This window comes from Falco rusticolus, chromosome Z (genome assembly GCF_015220075.1).
Source record: "Falco rusticolus isolate bFalRus1 chromosome Z, bFalRus1.pri, whole genome shotgun sequence".
NCBI lineage: Eukaryota > Metazoa > Chordata > Aves > Falconiformes > Falconidae > Falco > Falco rusticolus.
The window spans coordinates 31,482,959-31,502,908 of NC_051210.1; the positions used below are offsets into that span (position 1 = coordinate 31,482,959).

The 19,950-nt window shown below is 41.0% G+C and overlaps 2 protein-coding genes across 7 annotated transcripts in view; one reads left to right on the forward strand and one right to left on the reverse strand.

Annotated features, from left to right (window-relative positions):
- HOOK3 (hook microtubule tethering protein 3) overlaps positions 1-12,435 on the forward strand; it is a 90,996-nt gene extending 78,561 nt beyond the window's left edge. For 4 of the 6 annotated variants that reach the window (XM_037373047.1, XM_037373048.1, XM_037373050.1 and 1 more), the window contains 2 exons: positions 400-536; positions 9,886-12,435. In XM_037373047.1, coding sequence (XP_037228944.1) covers positions 400-536; positions 9,886-9,901 — 153 coding nt within the window. In that variant the 3' untranslated portion in view covers positions 9,902-12,435. Of the gene's footprint in view, positions 1-399 lie in introns of all 6 variants that reach the window. The other 2 variants (XM_037373052.1, XM_037373049.1) reach the window with 2 other exon arrangements.
- A 5,235-nt stretch (positions 12,436-17,670) lies between these two features.
- The window catches only part of KCMF1 (potassium channel modulatory factor 1), a 50,284-nt gene continuing 48,004 nt past the window's right edge, over positions 17,671-19,950 (reverse strand). Inside the window, exon 7 of the mRNA XM_037373054.1 lies at positions 17,671-18,301. Within this exon, the coding sequence (XP_037228951.1) occupies positions 18,040-18,301 (262 nt within the window). The 3' untranslated portion in view covers positions 17,671-18,039. The remainder of the gene's footprint in view (positions 18,302-19,950) is intronic.

Genomic DNA, 19,950 nt, shown 5'->3' on the forward strand with positions numbered 1-19,950 from the left:
AATTATTTTCAGAAGAAAAGTACGCTTCTAGCTCAACATGCTGAAGGGGAGCAGAGTGGAGAGGGGAAGCACTTCTCATTGGAGAGACTGGTCCAGTCAGTTAACACGTGTTTATTTGGAGAATCTGTGTTCAGATCTGGGACACTGGGGGTCCTGCTTTTCACCAGTTACTCCAAACCCAGACAACGATGGGGGGGAGAGAGGAAAAAAACCCGCCAAAAACAACACACAAAGAATTAAGAATATCTTAGCTTAATCCTTGAAAATATGGTGCTTCATGTTTGAAATGCAAAGTAGCTTAGTGTTGGTGAAGAGGGAGATAATAAAGACAATGTAAATGAGTAAAGTTGTTCAGTGTTATGTGTTGGTATTCACTGAGAAGTTTCTCTTTGTCCATAGGGAATGACTCTGCATAAAAAAGCAGCAGAAGATAGACTGGCTAGTACAGGCTCAGGACAGTCCTTCCTGGCTAGACAGAGGCAAGCCACGAGCACAAGGAGATCTTACCCTGGTCATGTCCAGCCAGCAACAGCAAGGTAGAGAAGCCTTGCCCTTAGAAAGAAAACTGCCCTGTGATCCAGGCCACTTCTGTTGCAAGTGACAACATTCAAGGAAAATCAGCCAGCATCCTTTCTCTTTCTCCACTACTATTATTTTACAGTTCAGGAAAGGGTTTTATTATGGTTCTCATTGTTCTGTATTGCCCTTTGCATATATTTTTTGGAGTCAATCTCTCTCTGTGCATTTTTTGAATGTGCCAAAGTTTTGAAAACATCTGGAGGAGTGCTGTATAATCTTATTTGTATGAAGCCTGGTCTCTTATGAAAAGCTTCATATGGGCTGTGTAACAATGTGAATTTCCTGTCACGGTTGATAAATTTGTGCCTATAAGGGTTGTTACGCTTTATAAGACTGTCGTTGTTCAAAGGGAATTAGGCTTTTTATTTCATGTGCTAACCTGTTGCTTCAGAAAAATGCTGAAAACTCATTACAGAAACACAAAATTAGTATATAATACCATTGTGAAATGTATTTGCTACTAAAAATATTAACAGCAATTTTATTTTTTTTTAACTCCTACATGCAAAGTTTGCTTTTATTCTTGGCATGTAATAGGGAAGTAGGATGGGGTTTTTTTCAGGTTTTTCTTTATCTAGTGGTGTTACCTCTTTTGCTGGCAGAGCTGACAATTTTCAAATGGTTTGTTCTGCTCTTCTTGATCAAGTGTATGCTTAAATACATATTATAAAGACATTGAGAAATATTTAGAATGCTCTAATACGTTACTGCATCATCCTTTTAAAGAGGTCATTTGTTTTAAAATTTTATAATTATGGATGAACAGTACATAATGGATCAAGGCCCTGATTAATATTGTTGATGTTATTGTATACTAGTTGTCATCCGCTACTAAAAGTCTTGCTTTTAGTATGTTGATTCAGGGTACAGTTGTATCAGTTGCCTTACTAACGGTACCAGTGCCTTCAGGTGAGTTTGTTGCAGGCTTTGCTGGAAATTGATTGTGATTCGTTGTACTGCCTTTTTAGTGTGTAGCTGGTTATTTCTACATCAGTCATTTTAGCACCTTCACATTGATCAGTGGAGTTAGTGGTGGCCCCTATGCTTAATTTAAGTTCTGTTCCTACAGAGTTCTGCCTTTTTCCTGACTAATTCTGTGCTCTCCGTATCATTTTTGTCAAAGAATGGATGGACACAGAGGACCTGAGTATTGACCTGAGTTGAAAGTTTCATGTACATACATCTTGCAGTGATTCAGTTTTAAGCATTTTTTCATTTAGAGACTGTTGGGACCCTAACATACATGCCGTCTGGTTTATAAATTTACTTTTACCTTATTTTAATGGCCTCCCAAGTGAAGACATTCTTTCATGAATATTATTAGAGAAAAGACGTACTAGCATTTATTAATCATCTGAAGGTCTGTGTTAATTCACAACTTGGGTATAATGAGCAAAGGGTAATTCAAAGAAGCACACCTAGATTAAAGGGTAAAGAACAGGTGAATGACACTTTGAGGTACTGTTTTATCCTCAAGTACATCATATATTTTAATCTAGGCCAAGAAATGCATTCAGTATGAGTCTGAAAAATTTTATCAGTTCTGTACCCCCTCCTACACCCCCCCAGTAATATGAAAACAGATGTTGAAGTTTATTAATTGCATATAGGTTTGTCTACTATGCCTCACATTTAGAAAAAAAATGATTTTCTAAAAATTCTCTTTGCTTCTTCAAGGTATGACGAGTCTGGGTTATTGCAAGATTAGATAAGCTAGTGAAAATACCTTCTTGTGTGCAGAAAGGTAACAATGTAAGGGAAGTGTAGGACGATTTCTGTAGCTCAGGGAGGTGATACTCATTTTGCTGTCTGAGATACAGAATACTAAAGGGACAAGAAGTCATATGTGTTATCTGGCAAGATGACCACAGTCCGTGAAGGATGTCTTTTACTGATCTTATTGTGCAATCCATTCTAGTAATTTGAAGAACTCTTTTACCACATGCCATGTGTGAACAGGAGTGAATAAGATTGCTCCTCTGAGAAAATTTGATGTTCCTGTTTGAGATTACAGCATTTTATATCACCCAGAGAAAGAACCTAAGAATACCTAAAGCTCCATTTTTATTTTAATCTGGCTGGCTCTGTCTGTTACCTGCCAAAGCCTATTTGTGAAAGCGAAGAATACCAGGACATTGATGTGAAGTGTTATCTCTTAATTTTGTCTAATAATTTAATTTCCTGTTGCTGTTGATTAAGTGGAGGTCTAAAATAACCTGAACAAAACCTACACACTAGAATAAAACCTCTAGCTTTTATTATTTTAACATTTGTTTTGCCATTTTGCCTCCAAAGTTTTGATGATGGGCAAATGCCCCTAATGGTTAGGAGATGAACAGATGCTCATTAGAAGACTCGTTTTTAGCTTTTGCTTTCCTGTCTCTCATGACTTCTTTTTACTGCTTGGTGGTTGTTGGCTTTTATGTTCTGCGTTGTAGTTCTGGTTGGTCTGTCCTTTTCCCCTAAGATAAGGCACTGAAGTGTTTTCCATAGTTCCCTTCAAGAATATGTACTTGCATTAGAGAGCAAAACAGCAAAACAAGGCTAATATTAATCTGTGCTTTATTGCACATAGTAATTTTTAGGTAAGATTGAACAAGCATTTTGTCTTTTGAGAATTCACAAACTTGTAGAAATTCTGGTATTTCCCAGAATTTGCGTTGAAGAATCTAAAAATACACTTTTTGCTATCCAGTTCCAGTAAGTCATTTGTTCTGTCTTGTAATGGTAATCATCAGGAATTTTAGTTCCTTGTTCTTCAACATTTTACTTCTATTATTTGCTGCAGATATAAATTCTTAATCTTTGGGTGTGGATGAGTGCAGGTGGTAAACATCATAAACCTTCTCTCTCACAGGAACAGCTTCTTATTGAAAACGTTAAGCTTCATTATTTTCTTTGCTTGTTATGTAGCTCTGGAAGTAGTGTGGTATTAAGAAGAAGAAGGGGTTCGTAGTGTGACTTCAGGGAATAAGCACATGTATAGACAAGCTACCAGTGAGTGAGGTCTATTTGTCTTATCTTCAGTATTAAAAAAATATAAGCAAAAAATCCGTGTAAAACAGAATTATCTCAGTAGTTTAGATTCTTCTAATAAGCTTTTAGGAACACTTTTTCAGGGGCAACAAAGACCATTTTTACATCAAAATGGTAGTGGTAATTACTAAACCAATGCTATATCCTTTCCTGATGCACTACAGAAAAAACCCCTACAGACTACAGAGCTTAAAGATAAAAGTTTCTTTACTGATAGAACAGCTGAAGAGTTCATGAGAGTATGTTCCTGACCACTGTGCTGGGGATCCACCCAGAATAATCTTTCTGACAGATTTAATTAATGCCAATAAAAGATAACAGTTAAATAGATTAATATTTTCAGCATTCAGAGCTGAGGCTTAGTTTCTGGTCTTAAAGGATGTGTCTGCAGTTCAGTTCATACACTTCGGTGGGGAGTTAAGTTGTTAGCATATCTGATCAGACATTACAGAATAAAATATTCAGGTTCTCCGTTTTCATGATAGCAACACATAACCACTTGGATCATAACACGTATTTTTCAAGTGCTGTGAAAATTGGAACAATCTAATTTAAAGGTTGTGTGTTCCACCACAGTGCAAAAGAAGATGAATTACTAGAGCACACAGCTTTATATCTTGTAAAGTGAAGTAAATATTTAATAGCTACAAGATGCTTTTCATTATATCCTTGGAAATAACCAAATGGTAATCTTGTCCTGTTCTGATGTCACTTGATGTAACGGCAATGCTTCTGCAAGTTTTCTGTGGCTTTTTATTCATGTAAGGACCACCAGTGATTTTATATTAATTGTTTATGAAAGAATTAACAGTGACTGTTCCTTTTACTGCTTTATGATGCTCTTAAATAGTAAGTGATACATGCAAGCTGTCAAGAAAATTTAAAAGTATTTTGCGCTTTTAAAGTCTTTGGTATTTTAACATGTGTAAGTAGCTTTTGCTTTTCCTCAGTTTTTCCTCAGTCTAGTATATGAGACTATCCACTTAGCAGCTTCCTGGCTGATTCTAAGTGGATTTAATTGTCTTGATGTCTTGACATTTTATGTAGATTTGGTAACAAAAATATTTTCATTTCACCGCTTGATTTTCTTCTAGTTAGTGATTTGGAGAAAGACTGTCCTGAATATGTCTAATTTTTCTTTTTCTTATGAAGCAAAACAGTACCTGAATTTTACTCATTTTGTAGAGGTTTTTATTCTTGTCCAACATTTGTACCGTTCGCAAGGATTGATGAGGGATGTATTTTTGCACTCAAAGTCAGCTGTGGCATACTGACTTCTTACAGATTTTTGCACATGTTTTAAATAGAATGGGGATTCTGTGTTCTTCAGTAATATTGTATGGATGAACTTTGGTACCTCCAAACGAAGTTTAGCAAATTTTGCAGGCATTTTCCTCACTGGTATTGTGCAAATAAACAGCTAAAAGAGGTTACTCTGTCAGGAAATACTTTCAAGTGGTGTTTTTTCCTCTAAGCCAAGTAGTCATACTTCAGCAGTGTCACCTACAGAATAGTTCAGTAGCTGGATTATGTCTGGAATGTGATCTCAGGAAATCAAGTACTTATAAAGAAACCTTTTCAGAAGCCCTTCCTTGAAACAACAACCAGCTGATGCTGGCAGTATGATACATTTAGCATTCTGTGAAAATGAACAGGTGAATCATTATATATAACAATTTAAATGTAAAGATCAGGTAAACAAGACATTGAGTGAAAGAGGTTTTGATACAAACTGCAACACAGCCCAGGCACATGTCCCCTCATAAATCTGAGCAGTCTAGCTCCCTTCTCTATGGGGAAGAACGCTGCGTTTGGACTTTGTGCCTTTCAACAGGAGGAAGTGTAGTCTTGCATTATCTCATAGGTGAGTGCAGGAGCAAATAACGAATCACACTTGCACTCAGAACATCTCTACAAGCCAAACCATATTATTGGCTTGTGGCAGATACCAGATTCTAGGTAGGATTCTAGCCATACCTCCAGTTTGTTACTTTCAAGGAATGAAGAACTTGTCCTGGCATGACCGATTACCTTGCCTTGCTCCCTCTGGAAGTCCAAAAAAGGAGCAGAAGCCTGTCAGTGACTCTGCAGGCTGAAAGTAAAAATAAGGGATGACTTCTTCAGCTTGGAGGTGGAGGAGACTGATGCAAGCAACTATTTAAGTACAAAACTCTGAAGAGCAGTATGTCTTTCACCATTTTGCTTTTTGGTGTTAATTTGAAAACAATGAAACAGAACCTGAGCTTTTGGAGCTGGGCACGGTGGGGTGGTAATTAATTTTGAATTGCAGTTGATTAAGTATTAAAGGCTTTACCTATGTGAATAAGGCAGAAGCTATCGTTATCAGCCACAGCAACTTCAGACTTCATCCATGTGGTACAGTGAGGCCCCGGAGATTTTGACTCTGCTGCCGGCTTCATTGTACCATTCGGAGATGTTGAGGACGTAATAACTCTGTCCTGTTTTTTATTGACTTGACTTCTGTGGATTTGTTGAAATACTGGACCACAAAGTTAATTTTTTTACATGTATCAGCTCGTTGAATTAGGTAATAAATGACTGTTGACTGAGGAGTTCTAGGAAACATGGCAAACCGTAAAGTCCTGTGGGGCACCGAGGCAGCACTGGGCAGTACAGCCGAGGCAGCTTCCCAGGCAAATTGATCTGGTTTCAGGTTGTAGCCAGTGGGTCAGCAGGAGCTCATGACAATTGAAGTCCTTGCCTATTAGTTGTGGAGGGGTGGTTTTGCTGTGAACTTTGCTATGGCCCTAGATTCTAACCTTCACCTTTAGGCCTTGCCAAGGTAATGCAGGACTGTCCTGAAGCAGATGTCTGCGTTAGCTGGTTCTGGTGGCAAGTGAGGAATTTCCTCTGCTGCTGTTTGCTGTGTGCATAAAGTCATTTGGAAGACTGCGTATTGTGCAGTCTCTGTTGCACTGCGTGTCAATTCCAGACTGAAAGCAGGTTCCGTTTGTCAGATAAAAAATTCTTGCTGCTGCCTTGTTGCTTTGGATCTCACAGACTGATCCATACAACATGAAAAATATTGCTAATAGAGGGAAATCCAGGACAGCTGGGAAGCCTTTCTTGGCTGTTGGTGCCTTTATTCATTGCTTCACATTAGAAAGGTCCTTTACTATCAGATGAATAAGTTAAAAGAGTATCACGTTTCAGAAGGAGGAACAGTTATTCTAATCATTACAAAAGTAGTCATTTGTCAGCACTTCGAAGAGCTGTTAACTACTGTAAGATAGCACAAATCTGAAATACTGCAAAAGCAATTGTTTCCACAGGTATAGGATAGCTTATTCTGCAAATGAAACTTGAATCCCTAATGATTATCCCTAATGTTAAGAGAAGAGAAAATCAACATAAAAGCCAATTGTTAGCATGCTTATGAAAATGAGCAGAATTTTAAGAAAATCCCAACTGTTGTAATATTTATATACAATAGTTATAGTGAAACCATCAGACTTTTAAATTGGATTTGAATATAACATTCATTATGCAATTTAAAATTCTGTGAAACGGAGAACATAGTTCTCAGTCACCAAAGTATGCAGGAGAGTAAACCTATTCCATGGAGGTACTGGAGGTTTTGAGAGAGATTTTGAAGCTTTTATTTAGCAGTATCCCTCAGAACTTTGCATAGTTATAAGCATGACATTATAAGGGCACTGTTCTTAGAATTTATAGTCCACCTTGTATTCTCTGGTTGTAAGAGTTAAGAAAATGCAAAGTGGATTCTTGGTTGAGCCTTTGCTCCTTTAAAAAAATCTCAAGGAAATACCATGGAGAAAGACAGAATAGGTGCAGAAAGAACAAACTTTAGCAGTTAAAGCTAGGTAATGAAGCTAGGAAATCTGCAGAAAGAGAAATCTGGAAGCAATTATTTCAAAGCAGAAGTATTTTGGGAAGAGTGTCTGGTGTTGGACCTGGAAAGTGAGTAGACTGCATTGGTCTGATAGTGTTGGTGGTGGCGTTAGAAAGTACTGCTTATGGACAGCAGGGTCTTGGCTGCAGAAAGCCTGATTCACTTTAGGATCAAACCTAGATTGAACAGGAAAAAAGTAGTTGCTCAGAGAGGACATGGGTTTTTTTGTGGGCGGGTTTTTTAGGGGTGAGCAGCGCCCTGAATTCGAAGTTCCTGTGTTGGTAGGTACCCCCCAGCTGGCTAGGTTAATGAAAAAGGCTGCCGTCCCTTCTGTGGCTTCGATGTGCTGGGGTTGTCCCAGTCGTGCCTGTGTGTTGAAGAAACAAGACGTCAGTGAGAAGTTAAGGAAGACTTTTAAGGGACAGATAACCACTTGTAATGAAGTAGAGCTAATGGGATTAGGCCCTGAATGTTGAAGGGAAATGCGTCACGAAGAAACAATCCCTCAGGCTGACAATGAACCTTCACTTGTAGCGGGAATATTTTGGATTGGCAAAGGAAAGAAGTAGGAGAAAGTCACTCCTCTATAGACACATCATCTGCTGCATTAACTGTCTCTTTCTGAAGATGCTGCAGAAGCAATGACAGATTATGCTGAGTGAATTTACCCTCATGTCTTGCATCTCTGTCTTCTGAAGTGTTGCCTCAACAGGTAGCTTTAAAATACATTATTTTTGAGGAGTTCTCCAAGAGAAAGAAATTGACAGAAATTTTTTCTGTGATGATTAGAATTTCTAGTCAGGAAACAACACTGTCAGATGAATTTGTTGCATCCTTGAAAGAGGATACACTGTCCTGAGTTTACAAGACCTCTCAAAAGTACTGTTGACTCAAAGCAAAACCTCAATGTCATCTCCATTTATGTGCAACAGGACACTTGAAGTGCTACTAAGTAACGTCTGAACTAAGTTACAGCCAGGTGAGACTAACAGAGTAGACTATATTGATTTACGCACTATAGCATAGATACATGCTTATATAGCTTGAATGTTTTTTTTAATAGACTAACTACAGTGATCATCACATTATTAACTCTGATTTCTGTAACTTTATGCACCCCAGCAGTGCCATGCAAGCTTAACAGACTATGATTGCTCAAATACACTCTCAAGGTCTTTGAATGTGTTGAAAGTGTTAATTTTTAAAAATTTTATTTCATTTGCTTTATGTCTATTTGGTTTTCAACTATGGCTTGTATTCTGTGTTGGTGATGAGAAGGAAAAGAGGGATGTGCAAGCTGCAGGACTTACAGAAAGGCAGATATTTTTTTGCAGTAAGTCCTCGAGTTCAGCTATAAATACTTTATCTATTTAACCTGGATTTGCCCTCATTTTTGACCAGTGCAATACTAGGAAGGAGGAAGTGGGGAGAGAAACAGTTTGCATGCTTTGATTTCGGTCTGGTGAAGCCATTTTGCTCTTTGCAGTATCAATCACAGTGAGTGCAATGTGAAAATGAGAACAAGCAGGTAGTGCTGTGCCATGCTGTGCGGGGATATTTGTGTTACTTGTGGAAGCTGAAATCACTGTAGCTGGTTTGTAAAGCATTCCGTTCCAATTAGACTGGCCAAAGAAGAAGAGAGCGCATCAGCAAGGATGGAGAAATATGCCAGCCTCTCCAGTTCTCTTCCAAACTTAGATTCACTTCCACAGCATTGTGATGTTCTCTTTGGGACTGCTCAGTGGCTTCTACTCGGCTTATTTCAACAAGAATACATATAACGTTCTTGCAATTCGAAACTGTATTCTCATGCAATGAATAGAACTTACCAGTGTAGTGTGGCAGTGATGCTGTTGTAGCCTCACACACAGGATGAGCTTTGACGAAACAAACACTTAAAAGTCTTTGAATTGTGCTCAGAGCTCAAAGGCTCAGAGTCATTATGACCCTGATTGTCCTCTAATATATAACCACACGCAGTACTGGACAGGCACCTTTCACTTTATATTGCTTTGATTTTTTTAACTGTTGTACTCACAGACAGCAGGAATGCCTGAGATGTTTTCACTGCTGTGTACTTCTTCCGTAGCTGTGTTAATTGAGAATGGTGCCTTGAAGGGCTTTACTCAGAATTGTTTTAAATTTTTCTGAATTATGTCTAAATTTAGGTATTGTTTAAGGCTGTTTTGCTGCTCTTTACAATTACTGGCATGTAACCTTCCTGTTAATTTGAAGAGTGGCTCTGGCAAGGGGTTTTCCCCATGAATTTGCACGACTCTTAAGTAGAAACAGCCTTACTAAACTGCTCTGAAAAATACCTGTTCTGTGCTCTGGGTTTTTTTAAAGGTAATATGTTATCTGCTTTTTAACTTTCTTCTTTATTCTTTTATTTGCAGTGATGTGGTTGCATGACCTGCAGCATTATTGTAACAGGGACTGTTCAGTGCATGACTTGCTTTTCTGTCCAGACTACATAATCAAAACTTAACCAGTTCTACACTTAAGACTCATGGCCATCTGATTTCAAAGGGAGATCTACTTGCAGAGAAGCTTACCATCCTGGGGAGTGGCTTTCCCATTTCCCACTTGCATTTACTCTTTCTCTTCACAAAAAGTCTCCTATGAGGCTAGGAGAGAGGAAATCCAGTATTCAGAACTCAACAGGAGGCGTTCTGCAAACTGACAGAGCATTGTCAGCTGTCCATTTTTATTTCCACCTGTCCACTTTATTTAATTCTGATTAACAGTATTAACACACAGACTTCCTGCAACTTTTTCCTATACTGAACTATAAAAATCTAGTCTTAATGAGTTCCTAGAAACATCTTTTGGTTACTGTTAAAATTTCAAAGCACCTGTACCCTTAAAGGATCCACTTTGAATCTTTAAATAATTAAAGCAAAGCGAAGGAGGTGTCTTACCAGGAGAAATGACTAAGGAATTGCTGCTTGGCTTCCCATCTTCCTTAGAAAACCAGGCAAGGTTCATCTGATAATCTCCGAGCCAGGCAAACTACCGGGTGGTATTTTGTTCAGACACTGCCTGCTTCCTTACTATGTATATACACAGTAGTGTTTGGCTGTTGTATTTTCCTCTACATTTTAGCTGTGTTGTCAGTTCCTTTCAGAAATTTTTTTTCCAAGTCTGTGTACAATTGTTAAAACAATCTGAGGAAAGAACGCGAATGGAGATAAGTATGAAAGCAGTCTACACTTTCAGTATCATGCAGACTGTCCTTGCCAGTTTATACTTTGGGTCATTTATCTTTCACCTGTACTATTTTTTTTTTTTCTTTTCTTCTCCTTATAGCAGTCTTAGCTATTTAATTTCCAATTGCACTAGCTTGGCTGTTTCTTTGTATTATGAAGTCTAGCTATAAGATTTGCCATATGTAGACAGTGTAACTCAAAATGCTTTGTACTGCCTATATTAATTTAAAAAGCTACTTATTTAATATTCTTAAATATCTGCACATTTGTACTACTGTATCTTTGTTTTGTATTGGACATCCAGTACTGGCAAGATTCAGAATACGATGGGGTGCTGTAGTGTTCGAAGTTAAGAAGTTTATTGTATAGGAGTTAGTATGTAATGAATGGGAAAGGGGGCTTCGAAGCCATAGGAGTTGCTGGAAAATCTGAAGAGAGTCTGAATGATGAGTACTGTTAAGTGGTTTGGCTGAAGTCTGGTTGCAGAGAAACCCCATTCTTGCTCACTTGGATCTTAATCCTGCAAAAATGTAACCGCATATGTACTCTGCTTACTCCAAGAACGGTTTTGCTTATTCAGGCCACAGCGTAACTACCAGCCCTGTTTTCCATGTGAGCACTCCCATGCTGGAGGAATATTGTGTGCACTAGTCTCTGCAGTCACTTCTGGTCACAGAAACCAGCGCACGCCTCGTCCCTGGCCTGTCAAGTGGGGCTCTGGGCAGAGCTGCACCACTGCACGTGTTCAGTCCCTGGGGATCATGGTGCCTGCTGTGTCTGGTAGCGACCGGCCGGGTATCCCTGCAGCAGAGACAGCAGCACTTTCATCAGACTGAGACCAACAGAGGGCTAAAGGATTTGTGTCTTTCCAGGTCCTAGCCATTGATCCCTTCTTACATGTTCAGGGCGAGCATTCTTAGAAAAATTCCTTTTTGTTGAGTGTTAAAGGCATGATTTGTTTCTCATTTGCAAGTGCTGCTCTGGCTGGGACAGCATCCTGCCCCAAGACAGTTGGGTGCAGGAGCCCCGAGGTCAGGGGTTCTGTGCAGGGCAGGAGGGGATGTCTGTGTTTTCATGTACCTGCCTGCAAGGTGTCCCACAGTGGAGCTGAGCAAGTGATCTGTGCAAATTAGAGACTAAGTATCAGTTGTTCTTGAGCCTGAAGATGTTTGTGTGTCAGTGTGTTTAGCTTGGCCAAAACTGAGTTCGCTAATGCAATAGAGAGATGTCAGGTGGAGCCAGTAAGTTCCAGCGAGCGGGCTGGCTGCTGTAGTTAGATTAGCCTAGCATCTCTGTCATGAAGTGATTGCAAGCTCACAGCTCAGAGGTGATCTCCAGCATGTCTCTGATGTACTAACTTCATTTGTGCTGCATAGAAAACTCTTATTTTTTTAATAGCAGCTTGTTTGACAGTCCTGAATTAAGTGTTGATCAATTATCAAAGTAACTATTTGTAAAGTTGCTAGTGATACATTTTCTGTAAAAGAATGGATACTTACTGTGTCAAAACATTAATTTCCCATTTCAGTTCATCTACAAATTGTGTAACTACCAGATTGTCATGGTAGCAGTGTTAATATACATATCTGTATATAGACAAAAAAAAATACTCAGTAACGATAATTGGAATCAAAAGTTTTCATATTTTTTCCCAGTCAAATACACTAATGCTTCCAAGGTGACAGAAGAGTGTACAGTTGTTAAACAAGTTGTAAATAAATGCTTATATAAAATGTAGGTGCTTGTTTTCCTTTATTTGGTACCTGGTTATAAAATGAGGCCAGCGCACAGTCCAGGTCACAGTTACTGATGTGAGCCTGGAGTGCTGTTCTGCTGTGTGCGATGACGGTAGCTGGTGGGAGCTGTTGCAGCCAGGCAGTGACCAACGGGGACCTCAGTGGAGTGGGAATGACATGGATAATGCAAACCTTGCCCTTGAATACACTTTGAATCAGTCACTACTGACTGCCGGGGAAAAAAACGGAGGACTTTTTACAAAGTATGGCTACACCTGGGCTGTCTGATTCCTACATACACGAATGGCATCTTGGACACACATTTTCTGGGGCTGTGCAGGGGAGGGTGGGTGGCAGGTACGTAGCAGCAGGGAGGACACCAGAAACCACAAACCACCTCACTTCTGCTGGGAGGCTTCGCATGTGGCTGCCCCATCACAGCAAGAGCTGCCCGACATGGTTTGCCTCTTAAAGGGCCAAGGCTGAACAGACAAAGACGTTTTCTCTGGCTGATGGAAGTTTATCTGCAGAGGTAGCTAAAGGTGGGGGGAAAACCGCTGCTAATAGGGACAGAAACATCTGTCCTTCCTTCGTGTGCTGATAAGCAGCTTTGCCATCTGGGGTGGGAGGATAAGGTGCTGTCAGACATGCATAAACGTTGCTAGTTGTGAACGAGAAGGTAGCAGCATGCAAGAAACAGTGAGCCTTTTGGCGTCATGGATGGTGCTGGGGCTGAGAAGGATGCAGGAAGATCCTGCCACCGCCTTTCAGGGGCTGCTTTGTAGAAGGAAAAGAGCAAAACCGGGAGCATCCCCTGCCTGCATCCCTGGTGCCAGCTCAGCCCCAGCAGCATGGCTGTGGTGGTAGTGGGAGAGCCCACGGGGCTGGGGGCACAGCTGGGGTGAGGTGTTTGCTGGCTGGGGAGGGCAGGAGAACCCCAGAAGTCTCCCAAGCCACAGGCAGTGTAAGGTGGACATGGGAGTTCCCAGAGCTTCACCTCCAGGTGGTAGTGCTCACTCCAGTCCTCTGCCTCCCTCAGTTGCTCCTCTTCACCTTGGTCATTACTGCAGCATCTCCTGCCCCCAACCACCATCCCCTCTCTTGTCCTATCATTTTTCCCCCATTGCCAGCTGCTTTTTCCTTTTGCTGTACTTTTTTCCGTCCCAGTCCACCCCCTACCCTACCCCAGCCCTGCTCTGAGACCTGCATCACAATCCCTTGTTCCTGCCTCTGCCCTCCCTTCCCCATCCCTCTAGCTCCTCCACATCAAGTCCTGCAAGGCCATGGTCACCTCCCTATGCCATGTACCCCCTCCTTTATGCCCCACAGGGTGTCAGGGGGAACTGTGGCCACCTTACCCCTTCACAGATGCTGGCCCAACAGAGAAGAGGCAGCACTGCAGGATGCCTCCCACTGGTGCCTCTCCGACACACCTCACAGCTGCAGGGGCTGCTTTCACCACTGTATCCCAAATGTGTTTATCCTTGTGCTGCATTAGATGTTCTTGCGGGAGGCAGCAGCTGCTGCTGTGTTAAAAGGACACGTGGCGGAAGCACAAGTGAGAAGCCGCACGGTTCCTTTTCACAGTTCCCCCTTTCAGATTTTTTTGCCCACAAGTAACTCTGAGCGCTATGCTGCGCACGTGAATACCTGCAAATCAATCTCTGCGTGCATTGGCCTGTCTCGACCCTTTGTGCAGCAAAGCAGAGCCCAGAACGTGTGCACCCCACCGTGCTCCGCAGGCAGGAGCCAGCAGACCAGCGGGGCTGCAGTCCTTGCGGCCGAGGGCAGAGCCACACTGTGCTTCAGCACAGGACACGACAGCACAGCAGCGCGGAGCTTCCACCAGTGCTAGGCACGCATACGCAGTTCCCTTTCCTGAGGAGCTAGGAGAATAAAATGGCCTCAGAGCAGCAGGGAGCCCCATTTATTTGGCAAAGCAGGTGGATCCAGAAGTGAATGTCAGGTATGCCAGGGAAGAGCAAAGGAACATGAAGTGATGTAACTGGAAAACTCTTCACACACCAGATGTATCCACTGCTTCCCCGTTTCGGGTGCTCCCAGAGCCCCAGGAGGCAGTGGAGCATCTCTGCCACCTGGGCCTTCTGGCTGGTAACAAGAGAGTTGCCTTTACTCCTTCCCCGCAGACAAGCATCTCAAAACTGCAACGTGCACATGTCTAGAGGTTTGGTTTCTGGGCCAAGTTACTCACAAGCTACTTGGGAGCACAACTCTACACCAAGAAGGAAAGTCTTACAAACCCTTCCGAAGGGAGGCGGGGAGGAAATCCTAAAACACAACTAACCCCCACCCCCAACACATCCCAGGGAATCAATGAAGGCAGTCATAGCAAGTGCAAATAAACCTTGAGGTGGATGGAAGTTAAAATGCATTTTCACTGTTCATCACACCACCTTGTACAAGTCTTTGGCATTGACCCAAAAAGGAAAAAAACAAACCGAAGCACCAACCAGCTCCCTGACTAAAGCAGATCACAAACTACAAACAGAATTAGTGCAACTCCATGGACAGGCCGGTGGGGCTTGTTCCCCAGCACTCTCAAATGAGTCTGCACACCCCTTCGACTGCTACAAAATACTGGCAAGGACGATAAGCCCTTCTGCCAACCCCCTCCCCCAAAAAGGCTCTTTGGCAGTCCTCAGCAGCTGAAGACTGACAGCAGAATGAAAGCTGGCACGCTCAGCTGACAGCGCAGTACTGAGATGACACAGCCTCTGGTGCAGTGGTGGTGACGCGGGGGATGCCGTGCCAGGGCAGCACACAGGCACAACACCCAGCTGAAGCTGATCACCTGCACCTCACAGGCAGCCTGGGACCTGTCCCAGCCCAGCCATGAACCTGCACACCAAGGGTGTGTATATTCAGCATCCAAACCTGGGTGAGGGCTCCCACCAGCTGCACCAAGTGCATGGACCTCTGATATAGGTGTCACTGCACTCCAAGAATTGCACAAGTGCCAAGGACTAAGGCTCCCTTTACTGTAACAGTCGTGTTTGTGTTGTGATGAGGTTTTGGGGTTGCTTGTGTTTGTTTGGGGGGGGTGTTTGTGTCCCCTCACAGGGAAAAGGCAATCCCCTTACAGGATTCTCCTGCAAAGTTCCTGAACGCTACTTCCATTGTAGACCACAGCACCTTGAAAATAAACACAAATGTTTTGAAAATACCCCCAGAAATACTATCCCAACAAAGCCTACTCTGTGAAGGAAAGGATGGCAGACTACCCAGTAGCTATTTCCTGTTATTCCTAAACCTACAAAAAAAACCCCAAACAACTGAGGATCTGTCAAGAATTAACGTGATGCCCAAGAATACCTTTAAATCTAAGTCAGCATATCTTCAGTCTCTAAATTAAACAGGGCAATACTGGTTTGCATCCTCTTCAGAGCAAGTGTGGAAGTCACACGATGCAAGTGTCCTCCGGAGAACAGCCATACACCTATTCTAATCAACACCACACTGAGAAGAGCCTGTTTTATAATGCACCTTGTTCTACGGAAACTTTGTTTCACCTACCTGTGAAGACTTTAGGATTAGATACTTCATCACATGCCTAAGCATCTGGTTTTAAAACATGTTTATGTAAATCACCCAGGATTTCTACATGACCTGATTTTGTATACAGTTGGAATTAAAGACAGCTGCTGAAATTTCTAGAAAGAACCTGTCTGGAGAACACATCAAAAACAAAGAAAAGCAACTGAACAACAGTCTTGAAAATGCTTTATTGAACCGTGTGTCTTACTGTAATGTGCAGATGTGTTTGAAAAGACTACAGCTTGAAAAAGTTTTGAAAATCCTCAACAACCAATAAAAAAAATTCCCTACTGGGGGTAACTCTCATAATAACCACAGGCCTCATGTAAAGTTTCCCTTGAAACATTTTCAGTTGCAGAGACTAAAAGAAAGCAAAGCTAGTGCTGCTCTACACAGAAACAATCAAGATTTGAGGATTTTTTTTTTTTTAAAAAAAAAGGAATGGAACTCAAACTTCAGTCTATGGGATTGCTTCTTTTGTGGCTCTTATTTTGGATTAGCATACACGTCACAGTTCTGCTGAGAACACCAGAACACCATCTGGTGTTCAAGTCTGTAAATTTACTCTAAAACGCTAGCAATGCTGCAGAGATGGAAGGATACAGAGAAAGAGAGAGGGGGTGAGGTGAGAAAGACCTGGAAAACCACCATTATGATATAAGCCTAGTTTAAGTTTTCATCAGAAGCTGTGTGCACTTTTGGTTTTTTTTTTTTCCTAACTTTACATTCAAACAAACCCACCAAAAAAAAAAAAAAAAAAAAAAAAAAAAGAGGAAAGAAAACCAAAATCAAACATACCCCTTCTGTCCTTCTCTTGGGGCTATTATAAACTTCTATGCACAAGGACACCACACTCTCTTTTCTTCCAAACCAGTAGGGTTAACAGTATAGGCATGTAGGTGGCACGATTCAACTAAAAGGCTTTTCCAACTTTTTTATACCAGCAAAAATAACCAAAAGAAACAATAAATAAAAGGTGCTAAAGTTAGCAATAAGAATTCAACTGTAATATACTGACAATGCGGGAATCCAAATCCTCAAGCTCTCCTGATACTGATAGGTCTCTACAAACTATGAAGCAAATACATAAATAACTCAGAATACGATTGAGACTGTGAAAAGCTTTTTGAACTAAGACAATATGATCCAGGTTAACTTTTTTTTTTTAAACACAGTGAATATATAAATTGTCTACACCTGAACAAAACATATTTAACAGTTAAAAAATTTTAACAACCACAAAAAGGAAAAACTTTAAATGAAAGTGAACATAATTTGATTTTAGGGCACACAAAAGCCCCTTGCAAGTAGCTTCCAGCAGTGGCCTTACTGTCACGTCTCCTACAGATGCATAAAATAAAGTTTAACTCCACACTGAGGTGATGGCTAACGGGGCAACATAATGGTCACATACAGCAAAATGCCACACCCTGGTCATAACAATATATCACACTGCAGTTTCCATCCTGTGCAGGAACAGCACATAAAGATGTCATTCTGTCATATATTATTCAAAAGCTACTTCGTGGTCAAAAACTGCTAGTCAGCACTAACCTTTTTGTCACGTAACCTTTGAATAATGGGAAAGCTTTGGGTTTTATAGTTTTACTCCTTGTAATTAAATTTTTAAATGACAAGGTCACTAAAACTCATGCACGCTGCAAAAAACGTCATGCAGTAGTTAAGGTAAACCATCCAAGCAGTTTTTATTCATTAATATTCATAAATACACACAGCAGCTTCATTAGAGATTTTTCATTTTTTTCCTCTTCAGTTTGAATGTGGAGTATTAGGAGAGCCTTTTGCATGTCAAGGTACAGGACACAGAGTTTTTTGCTCTGCACTGCAACCTACATTTACCTGCTAGAAGTAAAAATTAGTTAAGTGGAAATGATTATCATATATATCTTTTCTCTCTTTCTTTTGAATGTACACAATGTAACAAGAGTGACAGACCTGAAATTACAATCACCAAAACAAACCCAAGATAGTTGTCCACTTTCATTGGCAAATACAGCACAGAGGACATTGTCTGCAAAGTGGGATGTCATCAAAGAGGAGGTGGAGGAGGCTCATTTCCTTTATTACTCTCTTTTAAATTTAGGTTTTCTAAAGCAACATCTAGAGGCATAATATCTACACAGCCCATAGCACCAAAATCTGCAATCTCCCCCCGCTCATCCTCATCTGAGGAAGAACTTTCTTCCCGCATCAAAGTGGACAGTAGAAGCTCCTGAACAAACAGGCTGCAGTCTGCCCGTTCACTTTCCATTGACTGACGCTCTGCTTCTGACATCTTCGGATCATTCAACCTGTACAGCAAAGGAAGAGAAGACAGGCAGTTGGTGAAAGCCTTTTTCACCTGCGGCACTACTGACAGGCACTCGAAAACCACCCCAGGACAGTCCTGCTTGCCATTTGTACAGCTCTGGCAGTACAACAGGCGTGCAATTAACAAACCACCCTTTCCCTGTTGCTACAGCAGCATTCAAAGTGGAGCCCAAAGCTACAGGAAAATAAAAAAAAATTTTTGCAACATTTCCTGCTATTCAGGAGTCTTTTAGGGAAGGCTGCTGTGATTTCCTAGACTCTCATTCATTATATGCCCATTTGCTTCCATGACAACTTCTAAGTTCACATAAGTTCACAATACATTATTGCCTACGTAAGGCCTAGGGATTCCCAAAGCACAATACAATGTTCATCCCACCACTTCTCCTAGGTCATAGTGCATACCCCTACCAGCAAGGAAATCGCTCACTCCAACTCTGAAAGTCACCATCTGTGACATCTGCAGGTACTCTGATTAAAGTTTCTCAAGTAATAATGAGTTTCTGACTGAAAGATACCACATGGTATTATTTTGCACTTAGATGCAGATCCAATTGACTCAAATCCAGGATTCTTGACACAGGAGCTGTTAAAATGCCCACACTCTTTCACCATATCAGACAGACAAGAGTATGTATGGGTGGGTGTGGCAGGGCAGATGTGGAAAATATTTTTATTTCAATTCAACAGCCAACCTTCTAAAAGAACTGGAATGACACAGTGGGTGACTTCTCTTCAAAATAACCCCGGGATCTAAGTATAATTTCTAAACTAGACGAGTATTCTGTTAATTAACAGCTTCCTTTATTTGCTTTGTTATCCAACCTCTAAAATAATTAATATATGAACCCTTATTCAACCTTCAGCTTTTACTAAAGATTAATTTCCTATTAAACAATACTATCTTCTGACTCTCTCCCTCTCCACTACAGCTCAACTATGTGCTAGTATCACTGGAAATGCACTTGTTCTGTTGGAAATACTAGGGGAGACGAGCACAATTTAGTTAAGAAATACTCCTTTTGTTCCTCTTGAATCTAAGATCTTGAAGTTTTAAGGGAAAATCTCACAACTTCAAACAGAAGTGCAGTATGTTGTCTACAAACTTGATGAAGGATCTGACAGAAGTCACAATAACTTATTCAGCCAAAACTCAAAACCACCTTCCTTTTCAAGGTTTGCAGAAATGCATACGCAAGTCTAATACTTTAAACAACTCCTAGCGGCATCAAAAAACAGTACAGCATATTTGTAAGATTGCCTCCCTTTTTTGCAGACACCACCGCAAGACACTTCCACAGCCAGCTCTTGGGAGTCAGCTTTCCAAAAGCAGAACAATTCCTTTTGGGCCAGCTATAAACTGTACTCTTGGGTGTTGAATAACTGGGTTTACTTTCATGTTAGAAATGTGGATTGAAGCAAGATTTATGTATTGCATATTCTGTGACCACTGCTGGTATCTACTGTGAATATATTCTGTATGATTAATTAGCTTGTTAACTCTGGGATATTACTTGATCAGTTACTGCTTTACTAGGGCATGTGCTTAACTCCAAACATTTCAGCTTCACCAAGCTCAGTTTCATTGAGCTCTATGTTCCTATCAGAACTAAGGCAAACAGAAATGGTA